At 38.6% G+C, this 17,969-nt stretch overlaps 10 protein-coding genes across 10 annotated transcripts; 3 read left to right on the forward strand and 7 right to left on the reverse strand.

The window, feature by feature from the left end:
• Positions 1-329: 329 nt before the first annotated feature.
• Positions 330-863, reverse strand: C9374_010500 (uncharacterized protein; the record flags this gene model as incomplete). Its single annotated transcript, XM_044686052.1, has 1 exon — positions 330-863. One exon carries the CDS (start codon positions 861-863, stop codon positions 330-332), a length of 534 nt encoding a protein of 177 aa, XP_044543930.1.
• A 189-nt stretch (positions 864-1,052) lies between these two features.
• Positions 1,053-2,324, forward strand: C9374_010501 (uncharacterized protein; the record flags this gene model as incomplete). Its single annotated transcript, XM_044686053.1, has 1 exon — positions 1,053-2,324. One exon carries the CDS (start codon positions 1,053-1,055, stop codon positions 2,322-2,324), a length of 1,272 nt encoding a protein of 423 aa, XP_044543931.1.
• A 118-nt stretch (positions 2,325-2,442) lies between these two features.
• On the forward strand, positions 2,443-3,875 carry C9374_010502 (uncharacterized protein; the record flags this gene model as incomplete). The annotated part of the gene is made up of 3 exons (XM_044686054.1): positions 2,443-2,631; positions 2,759-3,479; positions 3,535-3,875. 3 exons carry the CDS (start codon positions 2,443-2,445, stop codon positions 3,873-3,875), a joined length of 1,251 nt encoding a protein of 416 aa, XP_044543932.1.
• A 1,196-nt stretch (positions 3,876-5,071) lies between these two features.
• C9374_010503 (uncharacterized protein) lies at positions 5,072-5,377 on the reverse strand (the record flags this gene model as incomplete). Its single annotated transcript, XM_044686055.1, has 1 exon — positions 5,072-5,377. One exon carries the CDS (start codon positions 5,375-5,377, stop codon positions 5,072-5,074), a length of 306 nt encoding a protein of 101 aa, XP_044543933.1.
• Positions 5,378-5,548: 171 nt separating this feature from the next.
• C9374_010504 (uncharacterized protein) lies at positions 5,549-7,577 on the reverse strand (the record flags this gene model as incomplete). Its single annotated transcript, XM_044686056.1, has 2 exons — positions 5,549-6,645; positions 6,713-7,577. 2 exons carry the CDS (start codon positions 7,575-7,577, stop codon positions 5,549-5,551), a joined length of 1,962 nt encoding a protein of 653 aa, XP_044543934.1.
• Positions 7,578-7,876: 299 nt separating this feature from the next.
• Positions 7,877-10,330, reverse strand: C9374_010505 (uncharacterized protein; the record flags this gene model as incomplete). The annotated part of the gene is made up of 1 exon (XM_044686057.1): positions 7,877-10,330. The coding sequence occupies one exon, from the start codon at positions 10,328-10,330 to the stop codon at positions 7,877-7,879; it is 2,454 nt and encodes an 817-aa protein (XP_044543935.1).
• An 887-nt stretch (positions 10,331-11,217) lies between these two features.
• On the reverse strand, positions 11,218-12,484 carry C9374_010506 (uncharacterized protein; the record flags this gene model as incomplete). The annotated part of the gene is made up of 4 exons (XM_044686058.1): positions 11,218-11,472; positions 11,605-12,068; positions 12,211-12,248; positions 12,381-12,484. The coding sequence occupies 4 exons, from the start codon at positions 12,482-12,484 to the stop codon at positions 11,218-11,220; spliced, it is 861 nt and encodes a 286-aa protein (XP_044543936.1).
• A 147-nt stretch (positions 12,485-12,631) lies between these two features.
• Positions 12,632-15,781, reverse strand: C9374_010507 (uncharacterized protein; the record flags this gene model as incomplete). Its single annotated transcript, XM_044686059.1, has 1 exon — positions 12,632-15,781. The coding sequence occupies one exon, from the start codon at positions 15,779-15,781 to the stop codon at positions 12,632-12,634; it is 3,150 nt and encodes a 1,049-aa protein (XP_044543937.1).
• A 222-nt stretch (positions 15,782-16,003) lies between these two features.
• C9374_010508 (uncharacterized protein) lies at positions 16,004-17,258 on the reverse strand (the record flags this gene model as incomplete). Its single annotated transcript, XM_044686060.1, has 2 exons — positions 16,004-16,949; positions 17,173-17,258. 2 exons carry the CDS (start codon positions 17,256-17,258, stop codon positions 16,004-16,006), a joined length of 1,032 nt encoding a protein of 343 aa, XP_044543938.1.
• A 380-nt stretch (positions 17,259-17,638) lies between these two features.
• Positions 17,639-17,914, forward strand: C9374_010509 (uncharacterized protein; the record flags this gene model as incomplete). Its single annotated transcript, XM_044686061.1, has 1 exon — positions 17,639-17,914. One exon carries the CDS (start codon positions 17,639-17,641, stop codon positions 17,912-17,914), a length of 276 nt encoding a protein of 91 aa, XP_044543939.1.
• Between the last annotated feature and the right edge of the window lie 55 nt (positions 17,915-17,969).

A 17,969-nucleotide genomic window follows, 5' to 3' on the forward strand; every position in this document is an offset into this window, starting at 1 on the left:
TGAAAGTGAGGTTCATCATTCAATTTCACGTGTTCATATTGAAGATGCAGTGAAAAGCAGTATAAACCAATTGGGACAGTTGTGTTGGAATCATTAAGGATCTACTTGGAAATTCATCAACCATCAAGACTATCATTGATGATACCATGTGTTTCAAATTTAAATAACATTGGATAGGACCATGAGAGAATCATCTCTGGGATTTCATCATCATCACGTTACCGAGTTCGAGAATCATCAAAGAAGAAGAAGACTCTGCTCTCTATCTCTCCGCGCACGGCAATCATCAAAAAAGAAGGAGCAGGAACTATTAGTAATATATGACAGTATCAAAATTCATCCTTCGAGTGATGATGTGTGGGGTTGGCTCCGTTTCGACATTCACAAGCCTCTTTCTGACTCAACATGTAGGCCTCACATCCGAATATTCCAACACCCATGAAAAACATGGATGATGTATTCTTACATTCCGAATGAGCTTTGGAATTCTTCTTCTTATTGGTATCGCAATGATGATTCATACATTGGTAAAATTCATCATCGCACTCTTCTTTGGATTTATGGCAATACGTATAGCACGTATCATGCTCGTTACAGCAATGAGTAAATCCATGTTCATCGGAAATGGCGTTGAATTCGCCCTGTGTCCCACAGCCGTTGGGTTTTGGTGAGTAGCCTTTCCGAAGAGTTTTGGTGTGGCCTCTCGGACACGTGTAGTTACATTCTTGAGCTTGTGTTGGGAATGAGAGGAAGAGAATACAGGCTAGTATCGCTACGAGAAGAAGTAATGTTTCATGATATCGAGGTTGGATGACAACAATTCTTCTTCTATAGGGTTGAAGAAGAGAGAGGTTTGCAAACATTTTTTATCATTGGAGAGGAATAGTTGAACACGTGTCCGTTTTGAGGTCATTAAGGACAAATCCCTTCATTATTTCATTTCGTTTGTTTATGTCCTGTACTATGTCAGTTGTCACCTTGCACGTTTCAGATTAAATAGAACAAACAACAGCAAGAAAAATTCCTTCCAACCTTATTCGCTGTTTATTAATATGAGCCAACCACCTTTCGTTGAACGAAACGGAAATGCAAGACTGGCGTTCAAAAATCAAGATTTTGAGTGTTCCTCTTGCAAGCCAACCGGTAGAAATAATTATGAAATTTACGATCAATTATTGATGATCTGTCAACAAAGTGGTCCAATTTTCGAAATTGGGTTTGATGATGAATCGTATGAAGATCGTGATCAGATTTCGGATGAGTTCATTGATAACAGTCAGCAAAAAGAAGTGAACTTGCAAGAATCGTTATTTGAAAATCAAACAACAAAAACATTAACTGAAATACAAAACGAAGGCAAGAAAGATTTATCAACCTCCCTGATGAGAGAGGAGGACCTGGATCAAATGAGAGTTCAATTGGACTCTCTTCAACAACATGTTGCCTGCAATCACACAGAGATGATTCAACTGGTGACTGAATTTGAAATTCAAAAACAGGTAAACCAAGAATTAAGATCATCCATTCACTCTGCTATTCAAGAAATTGAGGGTATTCAGCAACAACTGAAAATAATTAGGCAACATGAAACTTCACAACACGAAGAACAATTCAAAATGTTACAAAACGAAGCACAATTCATGAAAAATTCCATGAACGAATTGAAAATAACACTCGACTCAGTTGGAACAGAAAATTCCTCCTTAACCATTCAATTAGAAAGTATTAACAAAGAAATTGAATCTCTGAAGAATACTCTGAAAACCATTCAAAACAGTTTACATTCTCCAAAAAAGAGTGAAAGTTCTAAAAACATGAAAACGAAATTGAAGACCCTAACTAGAGAAAAGGATGAGCTCATGAAAAAGTTCCAACAATTACAACAGGAGGTTTCTTCTCAAAAAGAGACGTTGAAATTGTTTCAGGAGCAAGCTCTCTCGGCAAGTAGTACCATTGAAGACAATGCATGCAATTTTCGATCAAGTTTGCAAGTCATGAAACATGAAATGAATTCTCAATTGGAAGATATTCAAAACGATTTGGGCACAAATAAGGATAACGTTACAGAGATGAAAGAATCATTGAGCAAGTGGAAGGAGGAATCTGTGAAAGTCGATGATGCAATGTCACAATGGCAAACTCTTCAGAAAGAATATTCTGAACTGAGAAAATTCACGCTCAAGCTGGAACTCGAGTTGAAAAGCTGCAAAGAGCAGACCTCGTTTTTGAAAGTATTGGTCATGGTTGTGATCATTATTTTGGTAGCATTGATGGCCATGGTATGGATGTCTATCTATGCTGGAGATGGAAATTTGCGTTTCTGATTTCCACAGAGGCAACTTCAATCCCATGATGGGTGCCAACTCATTTTAAATGATCTTTATTTGGAATCAATTGTAAATTGACAAACCTTGCTAACCTGTCCTGAGAAAGAGAAAAAAAATGACAGAACAAAAACTGCTTCTCTCACTCGATCCAAACCGATCCACAATCGAAATGATTGGAACAGTTACTCATGAACACGACAAGATCACACCAATTCCATCGGATCTGCATGATCCATCATTAGAGCAATACTTGACGAAACGAGGAATTTATGGCATTAAAACAATAATTGCTAGAACTTCCTTTGTATGTTTAATTCACGAATGGAAATGGATGAAATTACAATATCATTATTTGTGAAATGGTGTTATATGATTCAATAATTTTTTTTTTAATTCTTGTTGATGATGATCTCAATATTTGACTGATTCAGTTGTATGTTCTTACTGATTCTGGCCATTTATTAGAGTTCTCCCATAATACCTCAGATATTGTGGAACACATTCTCGAATTTGTAGAACCCAACGAGAAGATTGTGAATATCAGTGCCGGATATGCCTTATTACTTGTTGTGTTGCAAGATCAACACACATTGAAAACGAGAGTTTTTGGTAAAAATTCAAGTACATCACACGGCCAATTTCAATATGCAAAGAACGTGAAACAACATGCACAAACGGTCATGTCGCTCACAGCACGAGCCACGACTAGTTGTTCTAGTCCATGGTACGAAGTTCTTGATTTCCAACATGTGCTTGATGTGGATGAATACATTATTTTCACGTCATGTGCTGCTTATACAGCCACTTTTATTTCGAACAAGGGGAGGATTGCAGCATCTGGATCAAACCAATTTGGTGAGTGTGCAAGCGGCAGCGTTTGTTCTTATCAAGCTGGAGTTAATCAAACCCAAGTAATGGAATGTAAAATTGAAAATTGTGATTCAAAGAATAGCAAGCCGTTCTTTGTCAGATCTGTGAATGGTGACCATACAATTGTTGCCTTAACAAGAGACAATAGAGTTTTCTATTGTGGTTATACCTTGAATAGAGGTTCAGACTTATCTATTCTTAGAGAATTGCCATCGCCGTTGGACATCGACGAATATTTTATTGATATTGCTTCATGTTACTATTCTACCTTAATTTTAACAAGTAAGTACTATACAATTCGTGAATTGTCAACAAGACTTTTCGTGAACCAACAAAGACAAACACAAGTTATATTCCGTAGAATCTCATAAAAGAATTTATTGGACATGGAAAGAAAACATTACCCGTTGCAGTATTTTTGCATCACCTTCCTTGTTTTTCATTGTAGTGAATGATTCAAAAATTTTCACATATTCACCAGAATCAATCACTAAAGAAACCAATCTCACAGTGAATACCAAGTTGCACGGATCCCGTCTATGCTTAACAGCGAGTGACAACATTATCATGTATTGGCAAAAGCATGAAGAGTCCAAATCCCTCCGAAGAATGAAAGAAACACTTTTAAAATCACTGAACAATGTTTTTTTGCAAGACGTAACAGTGGTGCAATTGTAAACAGAGCAGGACAAGCGAGCAACAAATTCGAATGAAATAAAACCATTGGACTTATCATTGACGCTTGGGGCAACTGAGTTACTTCTGCGGGGCTTTAACTGTGTTGGAAATAACGCAGAGTTTTCTGTAATTTTGAAAATATAAACATAATCGTAAGTCGAGGTGGCCGAGTGGTTTAAGGCGGTAGCCTGCTAAGTTATTGGAGAAATCCGCGTGGGTTCGAGTCCCATCCTCGACGTTAATTTTTTGATTTGCTGTAATTTCATCTGTGGCGTAACGATTGCTTTAAATGGACGTACAAAATGGTTGACCCAAAAGACACATGAGGTTTTGAAAGTCGTAAAAGATTTATTACAAACTGTTAAAGACAACAAACAATGGAACAACAACAACCCACATGCAATTGATTGCTTCACCAACCAATGAATGAGCTCCGTTAGTTGTTGGTTGTCCAGGAGTTACAGGAGAATATGGAGTCAAAGTTGCATTAATCTCCATTCTCATATCCTTACCAGTGTATTCTGGATTCAATTTGACCAACAATCGAACTGTTCCATAGTCATTTCTTGGCGGAGCAGCAAATGTTCCCCTGAAGACATTTTTTTAAAGATCATTATTTACGCCAACATAACTTTCCACAAATTCTCCAGCAGCAGGAAGCCGGACAGAATCAAATTACCTCCTCTATTAGACATGTTTGCGTAGTCTCGATTTGTTATTTAATTTTTTTTTGAACATGAGCAACAAAGGTGAGCCAAAGGCTCTTTTGTTGTGAGTTGCACAAATGCGACCACACTTGCCCAACGGGTCTGTTCTTGGCACTTCATGCAACAGGTATTAAGTTGTTGTTCAAGTTCAGCAAAGTTTAATTCACCAAGAACTCCACACGCGGTATTTCCAAACAAAATTGGGGAGGTTCTGGTCTGCCGTTTAATTGCATTAGAGCTCGAAGGCACAATAAAATAAATGGTAATATGATAATGTCAATTCCCGTGTAGTCCAATGGTTAGGATACCTGGCTTTCACCCAGGAGGTCCGGGTTCGATTCCCGGCATGGGAGCTAAATTTTGCCAGCCACTGACATTTTCAACAGTTTGTTTTTAATGCTTGATACATAATCCACAAATCAGCTCTCCACACGCGTGTGCTCGTTCATGAATCTCAACTAATTTTCTCCTCCAATTAATCTCCTTTTTTTATCGTAAATATCCAGGCAGTACCTCTTTGGCATCATAATACGATGCAGAACTAGGCGAATCGGAATGTCTCTTGTATCCTTTATAATATCGTTTGTGTCGATTCTTTCGATTTTTCAATACCACAATCACCACAATAATGACAATGACAGCCATCACTAATGAAATGACTGCAAAACTGCCAACTCCGATGGCAATGGCAATTTCTTTCGAGATGAGAGGTTCTGTGGTCGAGTTGTTGGAAGAAGTAGCTGTCACAGCCGAAGGAGCGAGATCCAAAGTGGTCATACGGAGATTTGATTTCATTTTTTTGTGTTTTTTTGAAATTGGACAAATAACAGATGATCATAATGAAGCAATCCTAAATCAATTATTAAATTTTTGTGACATCCTCGTTTTGATTCATGAAACAATCTGAAGAGATTTGTGATATCTTCAAAATATTTCTCTTTATTATAAAATCACACATTTGAGATGTTACCAATAGGTCCTATTGACATATGATTTTTCAATCACCCCCTTCTCAAAACAATAATAAGGAAGATAATAATTCCACTGCTCTCTTCTCTCTTCCCCTGCATCTACTCTGAGTTTAGAAGGATTCAACGACCAGACATGCAATATAGGTTCGCATGTCTGTTGCAAATTTAAATATTCACATGAACGAGAATAAAAATTATATTCTTCCTCGCTCTCAATCCGATACAGAAATTCATTGTTGTGTTTTGAAAGTCTTCCCTCCAAGTTGTAGCTTTTAACAATTGCAAAAGGGAGAAAGATGATTTGATCTTGTCTTGAAAGTTCCATTGGTTTCTTGAATTCTGATCCATGTTGTAATGTATACTTTTCATTCGTGATCTTCTCATCCCGAGAAACAGGCTCCGAACGCGTAGTCAGAATCAAAAACTCTCCCTGAAGGACTTTCATAACATGTTCACATTTTTCTTTACCTACCGAGACATAGAGTCGACTGGAATCGAACGAATGGCCACACGACAAATCTCGATCCAAACATGTAGTTGAATCTACTATACCCATGATCGATTGTAATTGAGAGAGATGAAAAGGCTTGTATCTACGTTCATGTGTTCTTATATAGAGAAATGTTGTGTTCGTCGATTGGCTAGTTGAATCTATGGTCATTTTGATAAAACTTGCTTCATGTGTTTCTTCGGCTGCTGAATGTCCGTTGCTGTCGTCCTCTGCTGAGAAGAGAGTCATGTTGCTATAGTCCAAATCGTCGTTGCTGGTTGAGAGATTTAAAAATTTTGAGGAAATGATCATTCTCGAAGGTGCACAACACCAACAATATTGTTGCAAAGTTTCTAATAAGGCTTTTCTTTCCTTCTCTTTACAAGGCCGCTCGTGTTTGGACAACTTGTCAATTTTTTTTTGATCCTCCTTGGAAATCAACGCTCTTCGTTCCAAACCACCCAATTCTCTAATTCGCTGTGCTGAAAGATAAATCATTGGTTGAGGATCCTTTTCCTTTCTCACGGCCCAATAAGATTCACCATTGGTTGAAGTTTCATCCAAAGGACAAAAGAAATAAAGCATTCCTCCAGATTTAGGAACTACATGTCCAATCATAATATTCCAATTGTTGAAGATTGATTTGACAAGCAAAAAGAAATGGATCACCATCTGAACACTTGGGCCATTCAAAATTTCGAGGTAAATCTGGACAACCTCCAATTTTTGATTCTCCCACAGCCAGATATTCCTCTCCTATCAACAAGGACGGTCCCATGTGTTCACATGGAGGAGTTTCCCAAAAGAAACGAGAAGGAGAATATTTCTTTCTTTTAAAATTAGGTGGTTGGTAATAGTGAGAAGAAAAGGATTCTAAGGTGAAGGACATGCATGGACGACAATTGTGAACTGGAGAATGGATCATGATGGTTGACTTGTTTCCATCGTTCTTCATCTTGGTATTCTTTGATTCTTCTTCTTCTAAATCGGAATTCGAGTTGTTTTGGGCGTTGGAATGAATAAATTGTTGTTGCCAAGGAAGATATTTAAATTTTGCAACCTTTTCAATGAAATATCGTTTCCAAAAAGAGTTCACAGCACGAGGATCCATTCCTGACTCTTTTCCAGTTGTGGTTGTTTCTTGTTTGACACTTTGTATAGGTCGATAATGTGACCGAATGTGTTGCTCGATGATTCGAGAATCAGGAATGATTGGTTCAAAACCGAGTCTTCTCTGAACGAGTAATTTCCAGTCCAACTCATTCGACACGAGTTCGAACCAATTTCGACACACTTTGGAAATATTTTTCAATAATTCACATCCATTTAAATATTCGAAAATGCTCAATAACAATTCGTTTGGAACATGTTGTGAAAAACTACAATTATTCGAGTCGGAAAGAAGCTTGGATAGGGTGGTTTCCTTTCTGGATTCTTCATTGGTTTTTCTCATCTTGTCAGCAGGTTGTTGTGTGAGAAAATAGTATGGCTCGTCATACGAATGCATGACCATGTCTTTGCGTTTTAAAGACATTTTTATCATGAGGTTGAGGCGACACGTTTCTCATTGCCTGAGCGTGAGGTGTTGTAGAAAAATGGAAAGGGTTACAATTTCTCGTTGAAATTGGAATTATTAAGCAGAAATTGTGATGAGATCAAAAATTAAGGCTTTGCTATGACTTGGAAGGGCAATTTATTTCTCTTGTGAATTCTCAGCCAACTTTAAAATATAATAATACAAACATTCATTCCAAACCATGCCGCTTCCCTTTCTGACGTACGATCGCTCAACCACATACCCTTCTCAAAATAATATTAGTGAAAAAGAGTGGGTTATGAAATGATGTCTGTCATGTCATCCACATGATGAGTCGTCATATCCTCAGCAACATGTTCATGATCGTCCAAATGGTCCTCATGGTGTTGTGCTTGTTGCTGCATGGCAGCATACATTTGTTTGACAATTTCATTTCCTTGAAGATACCATTCATGCTGCTTGACTTGTTCCAATCCATATCTTGTCTCGGCATTCACTTCTAACATTTTCTTTATCAAATCTCGACAGGCAGGAGACAATTTCACTCTCTCGTCGTCGTCACACATGTAACAATCTGAAGAGTTTTCATCATCTTCATCAGGGTCATCCAATGATATTGTAAATTGCATTAAGAGTTTTTGTTGAGCTCCTCGAAATGGCATGTATCCAGTTAGTAGTTTGTAAGCTAAAACTCCCAGTGCATAGACATCCATTTCAGGTCCATAGGGTTTCTTGAGAATCATCTCTGGAGAAGCATAGTGACTGCTACCACAAAATAAAGTTTGTGTCTTTTGTGAAACATTGTCACTCTTGAAGAAACAACTCATTCCGAAATCGACCAATTTCACACACTTTGAAATTTCCAAAGTATCATGCGTAGGACTCGTGCTGCTACCTCCTTCCAAGCAACAATTGGATGGTTGAATATCACGATGAATAACTCCTAGCTTGTTGTGAAGGTGATCCAATGCGTTCACTAATTGAGCAAAATATATTTGAACTTGACGTTCTGAATGCTGCTCATTTTCCACCAGTGGATTGTCCAAGCAGCCACCTGATAAGTATTCCATGACAAATAAGAATTCTTCTTCTCCTTCATAGACGTCAAGAACTTGAACAATATTGGGATGAGGATTTTCCTTAATTAACTTGAGAATTGCCATTTCATTTCGCACATGATCTTCAATGCCAATTAGTTTCATTGTTTTTCGACATAAACGTTTCACTGCAACTTTTCGCCCAAGGCTCAAATCTAGTGCCACTGACACTGTGCCATACGTTCCCTTTCCAATATGTTCGTCAGGGTTGGCCACAAATCGATCTAAAATACATGGATGAGTTTTCAAATAAATTTCGCACTCCACTAGAGATTGTTGAATTCGTTTCTGATGCTCTTGCAAGACGCTCTTATTGGTGTACTTGGTCACAGACTCAAACATTGGATTAAGATGAACAATTTGAGTATACATTTCCAGTAATTGTGGAGGGCAATCTAAATCGTCATCATTCAAAAAACATTTCACTTTGTGCTTTTCAACATGAGCCTCTTTAGATTTTCGAGAGAATACTCGAAGAGGATGAATATGATGATGATGATGATGCTCAACCTTTTCCTCTGTCTCTCCTAATAGTGTTGAAATACATGTCGCAATATTTTGCAAATGTTTAACAGATTCAATCTTTAAATTCTCAAAATTTAGAAAAATCATTTCTCTCTCAGAGTTGTACATGATTCTTCCCCAAACATTGTCCATGGTTGCATGATCAACACTCAACCTTCTCGAATAATGAAAAAGAGGTTCAGCGGCTGATCTACCGTCCGATACCACCATTGTATTTCTCCTTTTCAGGAGATGTGAATGCATGTGGTGATTTCCTTTTTTTGGTTCATGTGAAAAAAACTTGTGCGTAGTTGAACGGTGAGATTTTGGTGTTTGCAACTGTTGTAGTGAGTGCGATAGCTTTAGCGTTGTACAAGGAGATTCAATGTGAGAGTTATCCACAACGGTTTCATTGGATTGAATCGATTCGGTTGCAACCATTGAGGATGGTTTTCCTCCACTCGCCACTGCAGGAGTCAAGATTGGAACACTTCCATTGAACTGCGCGCTTGATACAGTATCATTTGCAATCACAGAAACAACGCCGCTACCACTACTACTGCTGTTTTCAGGATCAACTTTGAGCTTCTTCTCTTTTGTGGCCAATATTAACACATCATCCATTGATTTCGATTCCTTATTTAAGTGTGATTGTGGAGCATGGATATGGTGTTTGGAAAAGAATACACCCAAATCCTCATCTGCTTGCTGAGAAGTTGACGAGTGACTTCGAATGCTCAACACACTGTCCACAATCATGGACGAAGAGTGAGACAACTGATGGGAAATTCTCTTCAACAAACCCTTCTTTGGAGTCGTTGCTGCAGCAACATGCTCAATCACGGGTACATTTGCAGTCGGACCATTCAATAACGGTAATTGCTGCTTTGTGCCTCCCAATGCATTAGTCACAACCATGACACTCTTCTCGCCCTTTAATGTTGCTGCTGCTATTTGTTGTTGTTGAGTACCGCAGATGCTTGATGAAGAATTAACAGCAGCTGCAATAGAAACCTTCTTGTTCATGACGGTTGTAGCTGCAGTTGTTGTGTTGAATGATTTCTTGGATGGTGTTGAGGAACAAGCTTGAAGTGACGATGATGTGGTGGACGAAGAAGTATTGTATTCAACCATTTCGTGCAAAACCATTCCCTATGTTGACGAGAAAGAGCAGCAGTCCCTTCTTTTTTCAAAAACGCTACTTTAGCGTGTAAAGAAAAATGATGAGAAAATGTTAACTCTTCCTCAAAGCGAAAAGTTTTTTTTGGTATTTTCCTATATTAGAAATGTAGATATTATGAAGAATTTCAATGACAGACTTCCCTCTCGCCGACGTTGTTTCTTGTAAGATGCGTTGATACATTTTGAAATTGGCCAAAACGAGAATCCTTTCAAAATGTCAAGAATATGATTGGGGAAGTAGCATTGATCTGGGCATATTGTCAAAATACTTGACAGGCGGTCCGTTTCCATGATTTGGCAATATTCGGATTCTAAAACTGTTATTAGGTTTGATTTGGATTGTATTTTCAGGATATAAAAGGAATTGGCTGATGATTAATTTGTTGAACTTGTAATTCCAACCACATTAGGCCTTGATGAGTCTATTATTCAATCATCAACGAAATAATAAATATTGGCTAGGTTCCGATCATAAAACTGGCTTTCAAACCAATTCCAAAGAAATTACTTCATTTTTTTGGAAACCGTTTATTGACAACATCAACGATTGTGAAGCCTCGCCGTTGCATCCGACTGCTGTTGGATGAATGAATGTTTTTTGACGCAGAAAACTCAACGAGTTCTAACTTGACCAAAATACTCATGTAAATCCAAGTCATCATACAGAATCGTGTTGGTTCCATGCTTACAGTGAATCCCCAAGATCCTTTTTCGTATTCAAAAACATATCCAGAAGATCATCCTTGCTGGAGATGAGAAATCAGCACCAGCAACAACTCATACAACATAATCATTTCCATCCTTAACAATTAATTCGATATCTTTTATTATCTCAATATTTCCATGAGTTTGCATTAATAATTCCAAAATGTCAATGCTGAAAGAATTTGAACCACACCAAATACCATCGTCCACACCAATGCAAGTGGACTTGTCCTTACACTCGATCCATTATTTCTCTTTCCTGATGTACTTGGATTAACGATAGGGAAGGTTCCGTTTTTACATTGGCTTGCGAAATTGGAACATCGTTGATTGGTGGGAGGAATGTAGAAATTGGTGAAGGTTTGAGTGAGTTTCCATGATTCATCACTTTGTCGAGTCCATGTCTTTGGTTTTTAATGCAACATTTTCATTTATGAAAATTTGTAATTTGAAATTGTCCAAAAAATTGAGAATTCACAATTTCCAATTAAGGTATTCAATTAAAAAAATCAAGGCAAGAGCACTCAACTACTTACAGCCGCTTCTTGAGTATAATCCCCACAAGGTCCAGTATAGTTATATCCACTCGACATGAATTGTTGAACCGACTTGGTTCCAGTAATTACAATATTCGCACAACTATGATACACACTGAAACATTGAGGAGAGGATCCACTTGCAGTTGGATAGGAACAACACGTTCCTGAGGTAATCTTGTCCGTCATTGGATTGGTCAATGCCAATGAACATTTTGGACAATTAATGTCAGGAATGATCACTTCATATTGATAGACCTTGACGGGATTAGATTCAGTAGCATCGTTGTGGGGAATGTGATCAATGAGAATGTACTTGTCGTAACTACTGTCGTCGTTGATACTGAGGGCAATTCGGAAAGGAGCTCCTCGATGGGAAATGGTTTCTTCGAATTTCAAAATTTGTTTGCCTGGGGAGAGAGTGGTTACGGGTTGTCCTTGTCCATGGAATTGAATGCCACCGCCTGTTGTTGGCCATGTTTAAGTGTTGAAACAATTATTGTTGACGCATTCGAAATGGAATAGTGCGGATTGGAATTTCGTTTTTATCATTCCATAGGAAGGAAATTTTTGTTCAAGTGAAAAGTGTGAACGAACAAAACTTACATGGATAGGTTTTGAGTCCAGCATCAGAGGTTCTTGGACTTGATTGTTTTGTGTGTGACGCAAATTATTCGGAGTGGGTGAAGAGGAATATATATTATCATCATCGATACGGAGATCCAATGGTTCATGATGATTCTCTGAGTTTGTAAAATCAACCGTTATTGACATACCTTGGATAGGTCCAACGAGCATGACCTTCGACGAATTGCGAGCTCAAACGCAACAGACAGCAAATCAAAGCGAGTGTGATGAAATACACAGCTCTGGATGACATTATTTTTTGTGTGAAATTTGTTGATGGTTGAGGCGAGAATCAAGATCTTGATGACAACAGAAGGGTCAAGGCTAAAGATCCAATGACGGATTACAAAAAGGCAACAACGATTTACTGTAATATTATTCGTGGTTAATAGAGGGTAAATTACTTGTGATTAAGAAATTCCTTCTCTAGGTCTTCGACTGACATCATTTCTTGAGATGGCATAAACATGTTTGGATACATGACGCCAGTATTTTGCATAAAGCCTGGGGGTACATTTGGAAAGCCCATACCACCAGCATTTGGATAGGGCTGGTGAGGAGGAACAAAACCAGGATGCATGATGGGAGGGATAAATGCAGAAGGATTATTTGGAAAAGGTGAATTTGGGTTGAACAAAAAGCGTTTGTCATGCATCATACGAGGCTGTGGTTGCATTTGATCCATCAAAGGGCTAACAGGATGCATTGATTGCATGTTTGGTGGTTGAGCGGTGTTAATCATATTTTGTGGTTGAGTATTTTGTTGTGACGAAGCATAATGTGGAAGACTTGAAGTAGTAGTGCTTGGTAATGCAGTAGTAATTGTATCTGTAGTAGGTGAAGATTGTTGTTGTGGAATGTTACTGTGGGTTATTGCGGCATTTGAACTAGTCGAAGCATCAGAGGCAGTGACTGGCTGATTTGATGATGTTTGTGGACCAGTTTTAACTGTTGTTTGAGCATTGGAAGTGGATGTTGTTGTTGTGGCTTGGCTTGGTGTTACCTTAAGCTTAATCTTCTTTTCGGTATTGGTACCCATCTTTTTCATGAGGTGGGAAGGTACGAATGGAGAATTAGCAGAGGTTTTGGAAAGTTTTCTTTGAGTGCCTGTTGCTGTTGACTGTGATGGAGTTGATGCTTTAACTGTTGGTTGTTTGGAGGGAGTTCCTGGTTGAGTATTGTCTTCGATGTTTTTTTCTGCCTTCTCTTTGTGTTCTTGATATTGCTGGAATGGCGACACAAATTTTGGAGTGGCAGTAGTTGCTAATGGAAGCTCAACATTGTTTTGAGCAGTTGTAAAGGAATCTGTGGAAGATAATGTAGCTGTTGAGGAAAGTGACTTAAATAAATGTTCAATGCCTTGATTTGATAAAGCAGGTATTTTGGACGATTCCGAAGGTGGTGACGCTTGCTTCAATGGTTGAGAGCTCGAATCGTTGAGGGACAACAAGAATTGGTTTTCTAAATCTTCGGCACTCATCATTGAAACCTGGTTGGCTGAGTCTATGACTGCAAATTGATCAAATTGTGCAGGTGCTGTTTTCGTTTCTTCTTCATTAATGCCCTTTTCAATGCTAGAAAACTTGCTGCCTCCTGTCTGTGCATTTCCTGTTAATAAAAACTCAGGAATGGCATTCATGGGACGTAAAAGTGGAGACACTTGTTGTTGAGAGGATAACGAACCTGTAGTAAAGAGACCTTGCAAGTTTGGAGCAGATTGAGGGTAGGCAAATGAATTGTCATTCAGTGGTTGAGCTGTCATTGCACGACCTGATGGTAAATGCTCGTCTAATAGAGATGCAGGACTGATGTTAGACTGCAGCTGCTGTTCATCAAATGATCCAAACCCAAATCTTGACTTTCCTGATTTGGTACCCTTAATCATTGTAGAAATTACAGGATCTTCTGAAACGAACGGAGGAACTGCATCGGTCTTTGTGTCTCCTAATGCAAACAATGGTTTGTCTCTCTTTTGAGATGAAGGTGCTAAAGATGAAGGAGTTGGCAAATTAAGAAAAGAGTCCTCAAGCTCTGAAAGTGAATGTTCTTTCTGACCATACTCATTTTGGTGGGAGCTTAAAGTGAAAAAGTAGCTTTCCAAATCGCTTGCATTGCTTGATTCCTTCATTTCATGCAAGTCAGTACCAAAGGTTTCTTCGTCGAGAGAGGTATGATAGTCCTCTTCTAAAGCTTCTCCTTCAGTATTGGACAAATCTCCAAAGAAAGAGCCTGCTCCTGTAGTAGCTTGGTGAGTTTTTCTAAATTCTTCAAAGGCCTTCTTTCTTTCAAGTTCCTCGTTTGTCAATTCATCATTGGAAGCACTCGAGTCAAACCAAATGGCTCCCTTTCCTCCTCCAGTTCTCACAACTGTGCTGCCGCCGCTTGTTGATGAAAGAGCGGCATATCTACTATTGTTGCCTGTTGATGCCGATGAGGAAAGAGTTTGTGCAAATGCGCTACTATCTCTTCCACCAATACCTCCTCCGGATTGAGAACGACTACTGGCACCTCTTCTCGATGTGGATCCGAATGGATTAGAAGCCGACTCAGAAGTGGTGTGTTGTCTTGGAGGGCGTTTGAAAGGATCTGATGATGACACAGGTTTGGAAGAAGACTGTGTTGAGGAGGATGGAGCTTGAGTAATTCCCCAATCCAGCTTTCTGTAATCCAAGTCTGGTAAGTCAGGGTGTTTCTCAGTGCAAATTGGGTTGCTAGTCCCAATATCGAGAACATCCCTAATGGAATATCTGAGTCGACCAGTCTCGTCAGGGAATTGCTCTGCTCTGCGATTTTGAAGTTGGTCCACTGCAGCAAGAATAGATTCTGCATTGAATTGAAGAGTAGTGTTATAGATTTTCTGGATGGCATTGGTGGATAGTCCTGCTTGAATGTCCGAGTCATCATCTGTGATATTACTTTGATGTTGGCTAACTTGATGAGATGAGTTTGAATGAGAGTGATGATGATGATGATGAGAAGTATGGTGATTGGAATGATGGTGAGAATGATTATTGTTGGAGTGACTCAATGGTGCATGAGAGTCCTTATTGGTTGCTGCCAATGTTCCGTAAAAGCCGCCAAAAGGTTGATTCCTTGCTGAAGGATGGTTATTGGTGTTGTTGTTGGTCGAGGAAGGATGTGAAGTAGATTGATTTGGAGATGTTGTATTAAAAGTATTAATAGCCGCATAGTCATGGCTCGAGTTATCACCAATATCGTTCATGTCCACGACTTGTTTTTGATCATCGTTGGGGCTGAACGCTGCGTCAGTGGAACGTTGATTATTGTTATTGCTGTTTTCATTACTAACATCATCAGAGGGCGGAGATTGTTCTCTGCTCACACTTGATCGTCGACGACGAGGTTGCGGGATAATTGCTGAAGCGTTAGAAGCCAGACGAGGATCCAATGTTGTTGATGATTTATTACTCATGATAGAAACACCCGAAGGAGGTGTTGGTGTTGTGGGCGTGGTTTGCTGTGTTGATGACGAGTTTCTATTCGATGAGGAACGACCATGAGATGGATTGTAGTATTTTGTTGGCGGCATTTTTTTCTATCGATAATTTTTTTTTAAAACTACTCGTGCTGTTAATATGCACAACCATCGTTGAATGTTTATTGGTTGGGATTGAAATGGTTGAAAAAGAAGAGGAGTGTCAAAGGTGTTCGAAAGAAGTGTTGGCTCAAAGTTGTATGTTAATTGCTAACACAAAGAATGTTGAACGTGGCCAAAGAAGTGAGTGTGTGTCATTTGCTTAATCGAGCATGTCTATTCACGTGTGTCCATATTTCCGGTAGAGCTTTGACTTGTTTCATTCAACTTGCTAAATATGCTACTGATGTAAGGGTGTTGCATGGCTTCCTTAGCTGTCATTCGTTGTTGATGATCGTATCGAAGTAATTTGTCCAAAAAGTCGATGGCTTCATCATTGGCAAGATGCGAATTATCCTTGTTAACAAAAGAGTGCCATGGCTTTCTTGGATATCTGTTTCTTGAAAGAATACCCTCATAGTGTGCAGAGAGTGTAATAGAATACTTGTCCAAATAGTCATACAATTCCTCAGTTCCTAACACTTTTGCAATTTTAACTAGCTGGTCATAGTTATCACGACCATGGAAGAATGGTTCCTTTCTGAAAATCATACCGGCAAACATGCATCCAAGACTCCACATATCCAGAGAGTAATCATATTCTCTGAAATCTACCAAAAGTTCTGGTCCTTTGAAATATCTTGAAGCAACTCTTACATTGTATTCTTGACCAGGATGATAGAATTCTGCAAGACCCCAGTCAATGACACGTAATTTCTTTTGTTTGTGGTCAATCATGACGTTGTGTGGTTTAATATCTCGGTGCATTATTCCCATCGAATGGCAAAAATCTAGAGCCTTCAATAATTCATACATGTAATATCTAATATCAAAATCAGAGAAGGTTGGATATAAAAAACGGAAATCGGTGTTATCAACATTTTCCATGACCAGTGATGGAGTTTTAGATTCAGGATCTCTAACAACATCCAAAAGTTTTACAATGTTGGTTCCTCCACAAAGGTTTTGTAGAATTTTAATTTCTCTCTTGATTTTCTTCTTCTTGACAGGTTTGAGTACTTTGATGATACATCGTTCATTTGTTTCGGCGTTGATTCCTTCAAAAACTTCACTGTATTTTCCTCGGCCTACTTTTCGAACAATTTCGTATTTATCTTGAGAACTGTTTGTATATGATTTGTAGATGATGTAAATAATGTATGTAAACACAAGAGGGTAAGTTTTTGTTGTTGTTGAATGACAGTGATGTGGCAGACCACAAAAGATGATAAAATATTGATGATGATGATGATAAAATAACGAATTTGAATAACAATTTGAGATAATAACGGCGGTGGTGTGGGTTGTTGTTGGTATGGTATATTATAAAGACTTGGTCTACTTACCCCCAGTCAATTTGAAGGCTTTCATAATCCCAATATTCCTTCGGTTTTCTCAAGTTTACGTCGGCATACACTCTTGCACGGCTCATACTCGATGTTATTATTTTAGTGATGGCGTTTATCAACAACTTTGTGTGCAATTTTTGGGAGTTATTTTTTGGTTTTGAAAAGGCTCGTGTTGTCGAGAAAGGCGGCAGGATGGTGTTCACTGTTGCTCGTCATTCTAGATGTCGATGATGCTAATCACTTTGTGGGATCCTGCACTTTGCAGAAACATCTCGCACACTTCCAAGTCGACTTGTTCTGCGTTCGTGCTCTGTGCGTCTTTACCCATTGTAAAAACCAGTCAACCAAATTTTTGCCAACAAAAAAATTTTCGTTTGAAAAAAATACGTCAAAAAGTATGTATCAAATCCTCGCATCCTTTTATTAATGATTTTGCTGTTTTTTGAATTGCCTGTTCGATAGGATGGGTAAAGTCCACGGTTCATTGGCTCGTGCCGGTAAAGTTAAAAACCAAACACCAAAGGTTGACAAGCAACCATTCAAGGGTAAGAGAAAGACCGGAAGATCAAAGAAGAGATTCCTCTACAACAAGAGATATGCTTCATTGAAGAAGGGTACTAACCCACTCAGAATGAAGTTGAACTCTATTGCCATGCAACAAGAGATCAAGGAAAAGAAGAAGGCAAGAGTTGAAGAAATTGCTCAAAAGAAGAAGGAAGCTGGTAAGAAGGAAAAGTAAATCATTTGACTTGCCATACTCATCATAATTAAACAAAAAATTTCTAAATTATTTA

The sequence above is a fragment of the Naegleria lovaniensis genome (assembly GCF_003324165.1).
Source record: "Naegleria lovaniensis strain ATCC 30569 chromosome Unknown tig043, whole genome shotgun sequence".
In the NCBI taxonomy this organism is placed as follows: Eukaryota; Heterolobosea; class Eutetramitea; order Acrasida; family Naegleriidae; genus Naegleria; species Naegleria lovaniensis.